Source organism: Cinclus cinclus, chromosome 2 (genome assembly GCF_963662255.1).
Source record: "Cinclus cinclus chromosome 2, bCinCin1.1, whole genome shotgun sequence".
NCBI lineage: Eukaryota > Metazoa > Chordata > Aves > Passeriformes > Cinclidae > Cinclus > Cinclus cinclus.
The window spans coordinates 83,013,921-83,028,374 of record NC_085047.1 but is presented as its reverse complement, the minus strand read 5'-3'; the positions used below and the strand labels follow the sequence as shown (position 1 = coordinate 83,028,374).

Genomic DNA, 14,454 nt, shown 5'->3' with positions numbered 1-14,454 from the left:
AAGCAATTATTATAGGTGTCTTTCAAAGTATGGAGCAGAACCAGCTAGAAAAGAATTTTAAAAGCTTGTAAAAAGAAAACCCAGGATTTATATACCACAGCTTAATGCCAGCCTCCTCCCCCACCCCCACCTTCCCCTTCCCATGATGTTACAGCAATTGCTTCTTACTGCCCAGGGAAAAAGGAGCTCTGTCATACAGCTGAAGCCCACTTCTCTCAGTCTCACCAGCTTTGCTATGCAGCAACACGGAGAACTGCATTTCTCCACCTCTTTGACACTATGCACAGATGGGCTAAAAATGCTTTTGTATGCTAACAAGATAAACACGGAGACATGGCCCTTCATGTGGGAGTGGCTGCTCTGCTGCTCCTACAGTCTGGAGACCTTCAGTAGAAGGCACAGGACAAGGATTCAAGTATTTTCAAATCATAATGTTATTTCCTCGTAGCCCTATTTGCTACACTGTCCCTGAGTCCTAGAGGACAGGCAGGAAAGGATTCTCTGCCTGACCTTTTCCCTTTGAATTTTTGTAAATAATTAGCCCACACCAGAAGTTAAGTGGAATTCAAACCAGCTGTAAAACTTCCTTTCTTTCTGTCCTCAAGCAGCACAATCTGTTCCTTAGTGACTTGTCAAGCTAGCAGCAACATCTTTCTGAACTTGGTATGTGAACATACCTAGGTTTCTGTCAGCCACCTTGCACCTTTGCTTTATTCAGCTCATTGCTTCAGATTGTTAAATATATATCTCCAGTTGGGACTGAAACCAGGTCTTTAATAGGGTAAAACCAAGTCTGCTCTTAAGCTGCATTGCCTTTCAGAGAAAGAAAAAATGCTGTTTTTCCAAGACATACAAGAGTCATTCTGCCCCCAGCCAAGCTGAAGCATAACAAATTAATCACATCAATGTTTTCAAAACAAATCCAGAAAATAATCAGTCTATCCTCCTTGTCTACTTACAGAGACAGAACTCACTGTAAAATGTAAAATGAAGACCCTGAATAGGGTCCAAAAAAGAGATGTAAAGCTCAGGCATGTTCAATATCTTCGGAGCAAACAATTTTTGCTAAGCCAATAGTTCAACATTTTCTCAAAACCTATCTGTCTGACCTTTTTAACAGACAACAAGCCTTTGGTCTCAGTTTCATTTCACAAGGTATTAGAATGGCCTGGATTGGAAGTGACCTTAAAGCCCATCTTGTTCCAACACCTCTGTCATGGCCAGGGATATCCTCCACTAGATCAAGTTGCTGAGACCTTCATCCAACCTGGCCTTGAACACTTCCAGGGATGGGGCATCCACAATTTCTCTGGGCAACCTGTTACAGTGCCTCACCACCTTCACAGCAAAGAACTCCCTCCAAATATCTACTCTATACCTACCTACTCTCTTTCAATTTGAAGCCTTTCCCTCTTGTCCTTGCACTATGTGACCTTGTAAAAAGTCTCTCCATCTATCTTGTAGCCTCCCTCAGGTACTGTAAAGCTGCAATTAGGTCACCCAAAACCTTTTGTTTTCCAGACTGGACAAGCCCAATTCTCAGCTTTTTCTCATAGAAAAAGCTCCATCCCTCTAATCAGAGTGGTGGCCCTCCTCTAGATTCCCTCCAGCAGCTCAATGCCCTTTCCATGCTGAAGAATGCAGAGCTGGATGCAGCACTGCAGGTGGGGTCTCCAGAGCAGAGCAGAGCAGAGCAGAGCAGAAGGGCAGAATCATTAACCTTGCCCTGCTGCCCACGCTGCTTTGGACACAGCCCAGGACACGTTTGGCTCTCTGGACTGTGAGTGCCCATGGCTGGGTCATGTCCAGCCTCTCATCCACCAGCACCTCCAAGTTCTTCTCAGCAGAGCTGCTCCAATTTTATTTTGGATGTTCATACACCCTCATGAATGTTTACTATGATTTAATCAGCACTTGCATATACGGTGAAAAATCCACAAAAACCATGTTTTGTGGATATGAAAAACCATGATATGAAGGCCTATACCCACCTACTAAGCAAATGAATATAACATCATGAGACAGTCCAATACACAGTTTGTATTGCACTCTGTAGCCCAGCTTCTGATCAATTTTCAAGTAAGAAAAAGCAAATGCAAGACTTGTGTTCTCCAGAACAGCACTGTGCAAGTAAGTTTTAGTGACATGGTTCACAAACAGCAACCTGCTTCTCATTCAGGGTAATAGTCCCATGAAGTACCCAAATCTGGAGTTGTTCCTGTACTGTCATTTCCTCCTTTTCAAAAATGAGTTTTTGTATTTTTTTTAATTCCAAATTAATAGGTATCTTGAACAGTGTCCAAATGTACCACACCTACACCCCACACCCACAGCCCCGTTTCCTAGGTACTGGGTTAAAAATGAACTATAAGCCTTGCAGTAATTCAGGAAGGGACACATATTTTGCAGCTTTAGAAAAGACAGCAGTAAGGCCTTATTTTCTGGGTATTTCGTATTAACCATACCGAATGGGAGCAGAGGTGATATAATCTTAGAAAAGCATTTCTCTGTAAGAAAGTAGAAATTGCTTCAGACTGAGTATCCCACTCCAACTGTATGAACTAACTATAAATCTGAGCAGCATTACAGGATTTAAAATTGACATTTAAAATATTGTCAGCACAGGTGGTAAAACTAGTCAGGAACACTTCAAAATACTTTCTAATGGACATAATGTTTAGACCATCTCTCAGACCTCAAGACAACAGAAAATTTGAAATGCAAAATGTGTTAGAAAGTGATGGAGAGCTACCACATACCAGATTTACTTACTAACACTTCCTGAAAGGGAGGATACATGACAAAGCTTAGAAACATATTTCTAATATGCTTTTTCCCCTGTTGCAATAGCTTTCCACAAAGACCACATCTAACAATGCAGATGCCTAGTCCATGTGCTCTAGCTTTAGTAAGTGACTGAAAATGACACTTTGGGGTAGATCTGTTACCATGCAAACAAAACTACCTCTTCTCACATACTGAAGACAGGCCACAAACTAGAACAAGACATTAATAGTACTTTTAATGTATCAATTTATTGCATATGTCAGTACATAAAAATAGAAAAGTGTTTTTTTGTAAAATTAACTTTATTGTAAAAACCAACTTGAATGATAATGTAAAACTTTGCCACAATTAGCACATATACAATAACATTTATGCTTTGTCTACAAAACTTAAGAATACTTTAGAAGACAGTTTTGCCTTAACTATATATTAAAGAAAAATCATAAAAAGCTTGCATCTCATAATCAGTGACTGTTTCTGAATTCAAAACATAAGTGTTATTTATAAATTTAATATGCTATCTCTATTTACACTTCTGTGGGGTTCTACTCTAAATTACACAAGCAGGATGCCATTGCAAATTATACCTAATGGGATACATCAGGCTGATCCCACTACATGCAAGAGGCACCAATTTTATATTTGGCAGAAGTGCCCCTAGCAAAATCACTATCAACAAAAATAAAAATAAAAATGCATTTTTCAAGAATTGATGAAATACAAATGGAGGTACATCTGCATCTTTTTGTTAACAGAAAGGACCACACTTTGGACTCTCAAGTCTGCCTTTCATTCACTGTGAACATCCAACATGACCCAATTATTAGCTTAGAGGTGCTGATATGCATATTTTGTATAAATACTTAATCCTTCTGCCCTTTAGCTGACAGATTGTCCGTAGCCTACCAAATGCATTTGTGCTCTATTTCTAATTTTACCTGAGAAATGGACATGAGGGCAACTAAACCAGTTAATATTTCTCCAGAAGAAAGTACAGCTTATCTCTCTGCATTTCACAGTTCAGAAACAAATTCTGGGAATGTAAACTTGGGTTAGTAGGAAGCCTCAAGTATTTCCACTAATTAAAACCACACACATGTGTGCACACACAAGGTTTTATGCTTCCTTACAAGGAACTGTACTGCTACAGCTGTTCAACTCCTGACCCCTCCCCAGGAACTTTGTTTTTACCTTTTTTTTTTTTTAATTAAATTTCCTCTTATAAAGCAGAAAATTCCTTTAATGAAGATATTTTAAACTAAGGCTTTCTTACAAACCTGTGAAAAGAACTCAACTCCTTCCCAAAGCAGAAATTTGTATCTACAGGATAAATATTTGGGAAACATCTATACACAAATGGATAACTGTTATGGGAAAACATATAATGATATTAAACAAAAGAAATGCAACAGTATCATAACACACCATTTGGCAATTTAAAGATATTATTACTATGTTGCTTGCAGTTCAGTTTTTAGCAGCAGGTAACTGTGCTTTCCATCACACAGTCCATGAAATAAAAAACAAGTCTTCACTTGTCCGAACATATTTCCTCCCCTTTGTTCCTCCCTCCTTCCCTTAAAGAATTGTATGCAGAGCAGTGGAATATTTGCATAAAAACATAACTTCCTTCCTATTTTCCTTCAGTGGACTTCATAACAAATGCAATGAAATATAGCATAACAACATTCATTCACAAGTGCATGTGGCCAACCCATTAAGCGAGAAACAAAACTGTGCATATGTGGAAGGTGAAAGAAACCACGTAAGTGTAAAGGATGCACATATGACAATTGTGTCAACTCATACCCAGTACCTGCAAAATTAAAGTTTCATATTTATGTCATGCAGACAATATAGTGAAAAGATATATGGCTTGATAATAAAAAGTAATGTTTAGATACAGCTGATTTTGAAGAGTTGCAGGTTGCCATAATCTAACACCACACATTTGTCTGTGTCTCAGCAACCGTGTGCTCAAATAGGAATACTTCATTTGTATACAAGTACCACACAATACTAGGGGTATTCTGGGGTTGAGAGTTTTGTTTTGATTAGTGGGAAGTGGGGTCAAATGCTATGTTACTTTAGAAATTAATGCCTTGTGAATCCCCACCCCTCCCCCCCGCCCAATGGTATTTAATGTCAAGATATGACAACTTCTGAAACAATTACTTTCTCTTCATTCTGCCTCCAACAATTCTTCTGCCTTTATCAACTGATTTTTAGAAAAGCAGTATTTTCAAATTTTCCTTCTCTCCCTCCATCTCTATTCTAAAGCAATGTGAAGGAGATGAAACAATCTACACAAGCAGCTCACACCTCACTGTAGAATATACCAGGGAAAGGCAATGCTATGTCTATCAATTTTCTGCTATACATCTGCCTCATCTCCAAGTCCCCAGTCAAACTACTTCAAATACCCCTCTCCCCAAAAAACAAACAAACAAAAAAATCACACCACTGTAAGGCTGAAAAGATAATTTTGGTTTCACTCAAATTGAAAAGTATGCTCTATGTTTTTACATCCATATAGCCACAAAGACGTATAGGTTTTTTAGGAGACATAACCATTAAGGCACCAGTTCAGAAAAGCAGTTTTATTCAACCAGAGACCTTAAGCACAAACTTAAAATATGACTTAAAATACGTCCATCAGGAAACATATTTTAAGTATGTGCTGAGATGCTTTTCTGAATCAGGACATGGGAGAAAAGTTTACTTAAAAAATTGAATCCAAAGGGCAACTTTACAGATTGCGTGGAAGATTTTCCAATTTTTTCTTTCTATTAAAAAAAAAAATGTTTTGAAGAGGCAAACTCAGCTGCAGCCAATGAGTACTTAATCCTGCAGAGGAGATCTAAACAGCTCCCACACTCTATTAGAGACTGAGCTAACAGCCTTTGATCACAGAATCAACAAGGTTGGAAGAGACCTTCGAGGTCAACTAGTACAATCATCAGCCTAACACCAACCATAATCATGCCTAAACCATATCCCCAAGTGCCACATCCAGACTACTTATAAATGATTCCAGAGATGGTGATTCCGCTATCTCCCTGGGCAACTTAGTCCAACGGCTAACCACTCTTTCAGTGAAATTTGTTTTACAATATCTAATTTGAAACTTCTTTGTAGAGCGATGTCTCCCCTGAGCCACCTTCTCTTCAGACTACACACCACCAGCTCCCTCAGCTGCTCCTCACAGGACTTGTGCTCCAGACCCTTCCCAGCACTCTTGCCCATCTCTGGACTTGCTCCAGCACCTCAATGTCATTCTTGTAACAAGGGACTCAGAACTGACCACAGGATTTCAGGTGTGGGCTCATCCGTGCCAAGTACAGGGGTACAGTCTCTGCCCTGGTCCTGCTGGCCTCACTTTTTAATACAGGCCAAGATGCCATGGGCCTTCATGACCACTTGGACACACTGCAGGCTCACATCCAGCCAGGGGCTGACTAGCACCCCCAAGTCTCTTTTCTGCTGACCAGCTCTCAAGCCACTCTCTGCCCAGCCTGGAGTGCTGCATGGGGCGTTGTGACCCCAGCCTTTCCTCTTGCTGAAGCTCGTGCAGTTGTCCTTGGCTTGTTGCTCCAATCAGTCATTGCCTACAGAGCTTTCCTACCCTCAGTGACTATCTGCACATTTTCATTATTGTCACTGTAACAACTACACACATTTATATCTCATGTGAGCGTTGGTAATTATTTGAATGCGTTTCCTTAGGAGGTGTAAATAAAGGTAACAAATATTTAATTAGACGAGCGTAAAAGTCTGAACACAAAAACCTTCTACCTTGTATGACCACCCATTTTGCTTTAAGAAATACCACCTCAAATGCACAAGCAAGCTAGTATTAACAAATATTTTGCCTGTACATTAAAGAGGAGAGCTTGAGGCAGAAAGGAGCTTAGATTGCACTGATTTCTTTCAGAAAAAGTTACTTCTATTTTCTATAGAGAAACTGCCTGGGTAAAATTCTCAAGTCACAATGTCAGGCATATATAACCAACCTTCTGGGCACTATTATAGTACAAATAGTAAATGAAAGTAAGGAAAGTATCTTTTCATCTTCAGCTGCAGTTTGACATATGTAAGTTTGCATAACCATAGAAACCAGTAATAACCCAGGACCGTATACTTGCAAGTATACTCTACCATTTATATTATTTTATATTATTTAGCACATTAAAGACTCTCCACTTTGAATAATATAAAATTTCAATAACTAAAACACTAATCTCATGCATGGCACAATTTAAATAAACTCTAAGAGAAGCAACCAATCATTGTGCTAACCATGGCTGTCCAAAAAGCTCACACATACAGCAGTGAATACCAGAGAGCCTCCCCATGTTCTAAATACATTCTGTACTACTTTTGTAGCAAGTTTCTTTAATAGCATCTGTTGTACATATCAAACAAATGGAATATATGGACAGAGATACCAAAAAAGTATGAGAAAGACATAAAATGGTTCATTTACAATGCTGCAAATGTAAAAGTTATCTGGAACACCTTAATAAAATATCAGCCTTTTCCAAGTTTAATTTCACTCTTTAGGCAAGTACAGACATGACATACATTTAAAAACAGACATTCTTTTATCACTTATCACAAATCAAGTTACAGTGCAGGTACTTGCCCCACCCCACCCCGAAAGAAGAATATCAATTATATTATTGTTACGTTAGATGATGTTTTCACCATTTCTTCAGGGGAGTGACTCTTTATTACTTCTTTGATGAACTGTTCAAGTGCAGTGAAATAACCCTGGCACTGCCAAGTGTCATTGTGAGTTCCATCAGGAAATATTGCCAATCTCTTAGTCCGAGCTGGGGATAGTTCATAAAGTTGCTTCATCATAACAGGTGGGATTAACTGGTCAGACAACCCAGAGATGAAGAGTGAAGGCATTCTGCACTGAGAGATTTTTCTGTAGGATAGAAATTTATTTTTGTAGCACCATAAAGGAAGATATCTCATTGGAAAGAAAGAGAACAAAGTGCTGGCCATGTATGGGATGCTAAGAAAGGTGTTCTCCACCACGATGGCAGAAATCCTATGGGAATTTTCAGAAGCTAAGTGAATAGCTACTGCTCCCCCCAAGGAACGGCCAAAAAGAAAAATTTTTGTTTTATCAAGATCAGACCGAGTCATCACATAGTCTAAGACAGCTTCAGAATCTAAGTACAAGCCCTCTTCACTTGCTTCTCCTTCGCTTTTGCCATAACCTCTATAATCAACCAGAATTAAGTTTACTTTCAGGTTTACCAGCATTAACAAAGCATTTGGCAGCCTGTGGCCAATGTTGCCTGCATTCCCGTGAAAGTAAATGATGGTTGGAGAATATGCTGCATTGTCCCCTGTGTATCTCAGCAGAATAAGATTGAGAAGAACACCATCTTTGGTTTTGATGAAGATGTTTTCATGCGGTATACCAGTAGGCATAGGAACATAAAGGCGTGATGAAGAGGGCTGTTCAGGAAAGTAAAGCAGAACATCCTGGAATTTATATAATATACCCGCTATTGATACAAATATTAGTATAAGGAGTATAATGCCTCCATACAAGTGAAAAGTCACTATCAAGGGCAAAAGACAAATACGGCAGAGACTCCAAGACCAGGAAGCCAAAGCTAGTAGCCATCTTTTAACAAAGGTCCAAAGCATCCATGATTTTTCCATTGTAGAAGTCAGTGATCTTTTACTCCAAGTAAATCCTGCAAAAGAACCCAAATGTATACATATAAATATAGGAAAAAGAAAAAGGTAAAGGCAATTTAAGCATTTATACTTGAAGAAGAGTAATGACAAGTTAACATACTGGAGCATTAATATAAAATTTGTGGCAAGCTCCCTTTTGGAAACCATTTGACCCTGTAAAACAAGAAGAAATGCAATCATAAGAAATAGCTTTAGAGCCCTTCAAAATCCCATTTACAGTATTGCTGCAGGCAGTCCATTAACAGCACTAGAAGATTGGTTGACTGACCTCAGTAACTTCTGCTTTCCCTCAGACTTTCCTACTAAGCAAGAGAACAACCATACAGTTTCACCAGTTTGTCAAAGCTGCTCATTGAAGTAATTCTAGAATTCAGAGAACACGAATAAAAATAGCCTTTATTTCTAAGTTGCTAAGTAGCATACAGTAAACCTGTGCACATCACTCTGCAGCCACTGGAGGCTCACCACGTATCGCATCAATGGTATGGGTCAGTGACTGTCTTTCAGCATTTCAATCAACTGTGGTTACAGAGCAACACCTGAACTGCTCAGAAGAGACTCCTCTACAATAAGATACCACATGGCAGTTGCATTTTTGCTATATTTTGATTGCTTCTGATTTATAACAATTTTCCACTATCAGATCAGTAATCCACAGTAAGTCTTTAGCTGAATGGAAGATTTTATCATCATGCAAGACAACTGAAAGCAGTCAGTTAACTACATTACTCCCTGGTCAATAAAAAGCATTGCTGAAAATACTAAACATGAAAACAGACTCATGACAAAAACATACATACAGCATAAAATGAGGAGAGTGATGTTAATGGTAACAGATGAAACCTGCTTTCCAAGCAAAATTTATATCTCCCAGCATCCATACAAAACCTCACAGAATTCACTCCTGGTTCATATGGAAACAGACAAAAACTGCTAAGCCTACACAAAAACTACAGTAACCATTCAGTCACCACTGAATTGAATAATCACACTACCTGGAAGGGAGATGACAAACTCACTTGTTTTAGAACACTAAGCTATACAGTAGATAATAGTCACACTTTAGACACAAAGTTATAATCTCCTAAAAGGATACAGTACTGAAATAGTCTGAATTCAAACTCCAGAGGAGTCTGACACACAGAGATGATGCATCCAAGCATTTTATACCAGCCATCTTGGTATGCTCAAGGAATAAAAAGTGCAGCCTTTGCATTCCACAGGTATAAGCACCCCATCTGACCAGGAAAAACCATCTCTATTTTATGCAAAAAAATTAGAATTAAATCAGAAATAAGTATATCACATCTTAAGATTCATGTATCAACCAAAACCAATGAGATATTAACTTTTATATAGTGTATCTACTCCAAATACATAAAACTGGTGAAATATAAAGTAGTCTAAAAGAACAGTTCTCAACTTTATTTTCTTATATTAATTTCGTGTTTAATATCCCTAGCCAAGTATGCACAAATACTGTCTATAAGAAAATTTAATTCCTGTGATCCATTTCTCTTGAAAACAACTCACAATGATTAGAAGACACATAAAGTAGCTACTTCAATTTCTAAGAGAACTTCCTAAAGAAGTTAACAAACACTGCCTGCATTACATTTCAAGACTATAAGAGCATTGATAATGAGACAGTAAAAGCATTCTCCTTAACTACATTATACAACATTTTGCTTTCTTACAAAATTCAAAGAAACTTCAAAAATACTTTCTCAACAAGATATTCACAAGAGAACCACTGTTAAACAAATCTAAGAGACAAAGCACTAAAAAAAAATTCTCACTTCAAGTGATAAAGTTTTGCAATGGCTCTCCCACTAAGGATTATTATTTGGAGACTGATACCCACAGCTGATTTTGCAAGCCATATTAGTTTCCTGAAAAGGGCACCACTTCTATTTTTATTTCAGCAGGCTAGTATTATCAAAGTATTTTACTAACTGAGATAGTGCTGCTGTGCAAATACTTCTGATGCATATACATACATAGGCGTACAAACATATATACGTGTATCTATACATATATAGGTGTACATATAGGTATATACAAATACTTTGCAACTGGAATTGCAAAGCCAGTGCATTCTACAACTAAAGTTCAACATACAGTAAGTAGCTGACTACAGAGCAAACTACACAGCCATAAATGTTTCACTGCATATTTAAATAAAGCTGACTACTCTGCAATATTGAACAATTACATTACTAAGTGTTTTTCTCAGCTGTGTGAAACTTCACTGGTTCCATTAATTGCCAGGCCTTCATATCTTGTTGCAAGATTTGTTAGCTAGCAAACTAAGATAAAAAAATTTTTCCTAGGTTCCTCCCCACCTTCCAATACCAATTAAAAGACCACTAGAGCAGAAAAGGATGGTTTCTCAAACAAGCAGACAGGCCTAGAAGAGACTCTACATCAAATCAATACAATCTCATTCTCAATAAACGTACAACCCACACCTTCCACAGAAGTCAAAGCAACAAACCTTCCAAACACTATCTTGGACAGCAGAAGATGATACAAACAGAACAAAATTTCTACTTGAAGAACAGAAATCAAAAGGGTAAGCTAACATAGTAACATTCAGTGAGAAGTAAGGTCAGCACTTTTTGAAGTGTATGAGATTTGAGAAGGTTCAACATACTGCAAGACAACACACACAAAATTCTCTCCTTGGTTTTTATTTCCCACTCCTGGTGTGCTGGATAGGAAGTTATAAACCTTTCAAGCAGTTTACAATGTAACATCTTATGCTGCAAATACTCTGTCATGAATTAGGACATGTAACACATGTTTCTTGCATCTCTAATTTTGTGACTAATAGGGGCTAGCACAATCTGGAAAAGGCATAAGAGTGGGAGAACAGTGTATTTTGACTTTGGTGCCTGATGTGGTCAACTTGAGAAACAGCAGACCCATCAACCCACCACCTGGACAAACCTGATCCTCTCTAGACAAGACTGTTTCCGTTCCTAGACTACAACAACCAGTCATGGACTTGCCCCATAACTACCTGATGTCTCAGTTATATCAAAATGCATTCATCCCTTTAAGCTCTTGGAGGGCATTCTTGCTTCACTAAAAAAAAAAATAAAAAATTAAGAAATATTGCATTACACCACTATATTTAATGTAATTGTTGCAACTTTGAAAACAAGATTTTCCTATAACAAGGAGTCACATCCCATTTTACAGAATTCATAGTAATTCATAATCACTGATTATTTAAACTAAGTAAAAGGCTAGGCAAATAAGCATAAGGTCATTTAAAAAGTATTTTCCCCTTGTCCCTCTGATAATGAGCAATAAAAAGGGTAGCCTTTGGGAATCCTGATACTTCCTGAAAGTATTTATTTGGTGATGCGCATAAAGCTCAAAAGCCAAGCAGAAGACAGTGCTGAAATACAAAGCTTTACTGTGGGAACCACTGCCACAGAGGCAATGCAGCCCAACCCAAAGCTAAGACCTAACAAAAGTAAGACTTAGCCAGACTGCTGCTGTACCTTTGGCTTAAACTGCCATGGAACTGTATTGTCTTTTAAGACAGAAAGGAAATTTGGAAGCAGTGAGTTTCAGATTTGTGTTGGCATATATACATAAGATGATGTACACACACACACACACACACACACACACGCCTGTACCCATACATCTCCACCGCTGAACCCACAGCCTAGGAACTATTGCACACCTCTGTGTTCTATCAGATGAGCTAAATCCCAAAATTAGGTAGCTACTGAAAACACAAATCACAACAATAAGAATTCTGAGAAAAAACCCACAAACTTCTTATGAGCAAGGTGTCTAAACAGCATTCTATTTTGCCCTAACGATATTTTAAAATGGTTAACGCAATTATCAAGTGAAAAAAAAAAAATCACAAAAATTTAAGTGTATATTTAAAGTACTAGGGAACAATTTTTTGTTCATTTTGAATGGCAGCTGAAGTTACTCTTGTATGTGCCACAGGTTCTGTTGGTCTGCCTTTGCCTACATTTTTAGTATTAAAAGGTACTATTTTCATACATTAATCATATCATAAAACACTTACCTTGAGATGTGATGATTTCCCAGGCTTCATCTCTGCCTGAAAAACAATTCCTTTTATAAATTTTGAATAAAATTGTTTTGAACTACACATGTAATTCACTGTTTATCTTGTTACTTGAAAGAAGATTAAGAAGTGATAAGAGCCAAACCCCCTATAAATTACAACTGTTTCAGTAATGAAACTGTGCATCACGTGCTCCTCCTATCAAGCTGAATGCTTGTTTGAAACATTTGATGAAATTATAAAACTTAAAACATCTTATAATGAAGTTCAAGAATCACAATGAAATGTCCTGGACTATATACACAACACACAGTATATGACAATACTGTAATGCCACAATAATAATAAAATATCTAGTTATAATAATAACATAGAACATAGTACATAAAAACAAACACTACATTCTCTCCTTAAAACTAACTTTTAGTGCTTAATCAGCTTTAAAGTTAGTGCTAAGAAACACAATCAGATGTTTAATGGCTGCTTCCTCATTAAAGAACTTAAAAAAAAAAAGTTAAGTCTTACCACTCACTAAAATCCTTTGGATTTCAAAACAAACAAACAAACAAAATCAAGTATTTCTTTGCATTCTTAAGAAATACTTAATGAAATATGTCTCCAGTTCCTTTTCCTAGACTCTACCTCCTCCAGATACAGAACAAGATTTGTGCAAACATTACATTTACTCACATTTATTCAGAAGACGTCTGTAAGTAGAAATATTAGTTCCTCAACTATAAAAAGTTAGTTGAGGGGGAACTGATAAGGAAGAAAACCTACAAACTTGGTAAGGACCAGAAAAATACACTTTCTTAGTACTAAGAATATACTTTCTAGTACCACAGAGACACTCATTTAAAGGAAAAGCAAAACAAAAAAACCCAACTCAAAAATAACAAAACCACAACCAAAAAAATCCCAAACAAACCCCAGCAAAGTAGCAACTCCTAACAAAGGAAAAAACTCTAATAAAAATAACTAAAACGTCATACGTTTCCTGCCTCTGGCAAACGGCCAATATCCACAGCTCTGCATCAAGTTGTACACACTGATAATCCAGAATGTTTTTCCTTGAATTCATTCCAGGTCTTGGTTTACGGTGATACCGTGTAAAAAAAAAAAAAAAAAAAAAAAACCAAACAACAAACCAAGGTTGGCTATACCTTACCTTGGAACCTGAACTTTCTAGGGACCATAGGCTCCTAAAACATAGTAATTTCGAAGCTGGTTAAATTGCTTCCTTTTTGACTTAAGAGCAACACCCGGTTCAGCCTTTTCAAAACAACCACTTGGCCCATTAAGAACACTACAGCTACCATCAGCCCCACCTTCTACGAGCACCCGTTTGCTGCAATTGCTTAATCTGGCAGTGGAGACAAACGAAACACCGGAGCGAGACTTTGCTGCCACGAAGCTTAAGATCTCCCGGGGCTTCGGAGGAAGGCACCCGCAGGAACTTTTACCGGCGCTGTCAAGGGAGCAGCTCCTCGACAGCCACGTCCCGCTCGGCGGGCACAGGAGCCGCACACCGCCCGGGACAGCGCCCGGCCCCAGGGAAGAGCCGCGGTTAGCCCGGAGACCCCAGACCGAACCCGAACCCCGCCGGCCGCCCCGGTTCCCCCCGGCCCGGCCCGGCCCGGCGCGGCCCCAGGAGCCGGGCCCGCGCCCCCGCCGTGCCGCGGTGCCGGCGGACCCGAGGCGCGGCCAGACCCACCCGCCGCATCCTCCCGGGCGGCCTCCGCCGGGGGCTCGGGCCAGCGCAGACCCCGACGCGAACTTCAACCGCCGCTCCTTCCTCCCGAGGCAGGAAGTCACCGCAGCCGCGGTTCCGCTTCCAGGGCACAGCGCGGCCGCTCTCCCATCTCTCCCCGCCT

The 14,454-nt window shown here is 39.0% G+C and overlaps 1 protein-coding gene across 9 annotated transcripts; it reads right to left on the bottom strand.

Moving 5' to 3' along the window:
- Positions 1-3,052: 3,052 nt before the first annotated feature.
- Positions 3,053-14,433, bottom strand: ABHD13 (abhydrolase domain containing 13). 9 transcript variants are annotated; one of them, XM_062487830.1, is made up of 4 exons: positions 14,295-14,433; positions 12,578-12,613; positions 11,540-11,604; positions 3,053-8,510 (listed from the first exon to the last, which is right to left on the bottom strand). In XM_062487830.1, exons 3-4 carry the CDS (start codon positions 11,565-11,567, stop codon positions 7,462-7,464), a joined length of 1,077 nt encoding a protein of 358 aa, XP_062343814.1. In that variant the 5' UTR covers positions 11,568-11,604; positions 12,578-12,613; positions 14,295-14,433; the 3' UTR covers positions 3,053-7,461. The 9 variants fall into 9 exon arrangements, with proteins under 9 accessions (XP_062343814.1, XP_062343811.1, XP_062343813.1 ...); XM_062487827.1 differs by lacking the exon at positions 11,540-11,604 and adding an exon at positions 13,573-13,668 and having other exon boundaries at positions 14,295-14,380; XM_062487829.1 differs by lacking the exon at positions 14,295-14,433 and adding an exon at positions 13,271-14,049.
- Positions 14,434-14,454: the final 21 nt, after the last annotated feature.

Coding starts and splice junctions, on each gene's coding strand:
- ABHD13 (XM_062487827.1), bottom strand. CDS start 13,615: ATGCAGAGCTGTGGATATTGGCCGTTTGCCAGAGGCAGGAAAC. Junction 12,614..13,572: donor GTTTGCCAGAGGCAGGAAAC/GTATGACGTTTT, acceptor ATTGTTTTTCAG/GCAGAGATGAAGCCTGGGAA. Junction 8,511..12,577: donor GGAAATCATCACATCTCAAG/GTAAGTGTTTTA, acceptor GTTCTTTTGCAG/GATTTACTTGGAGTAAAAGA.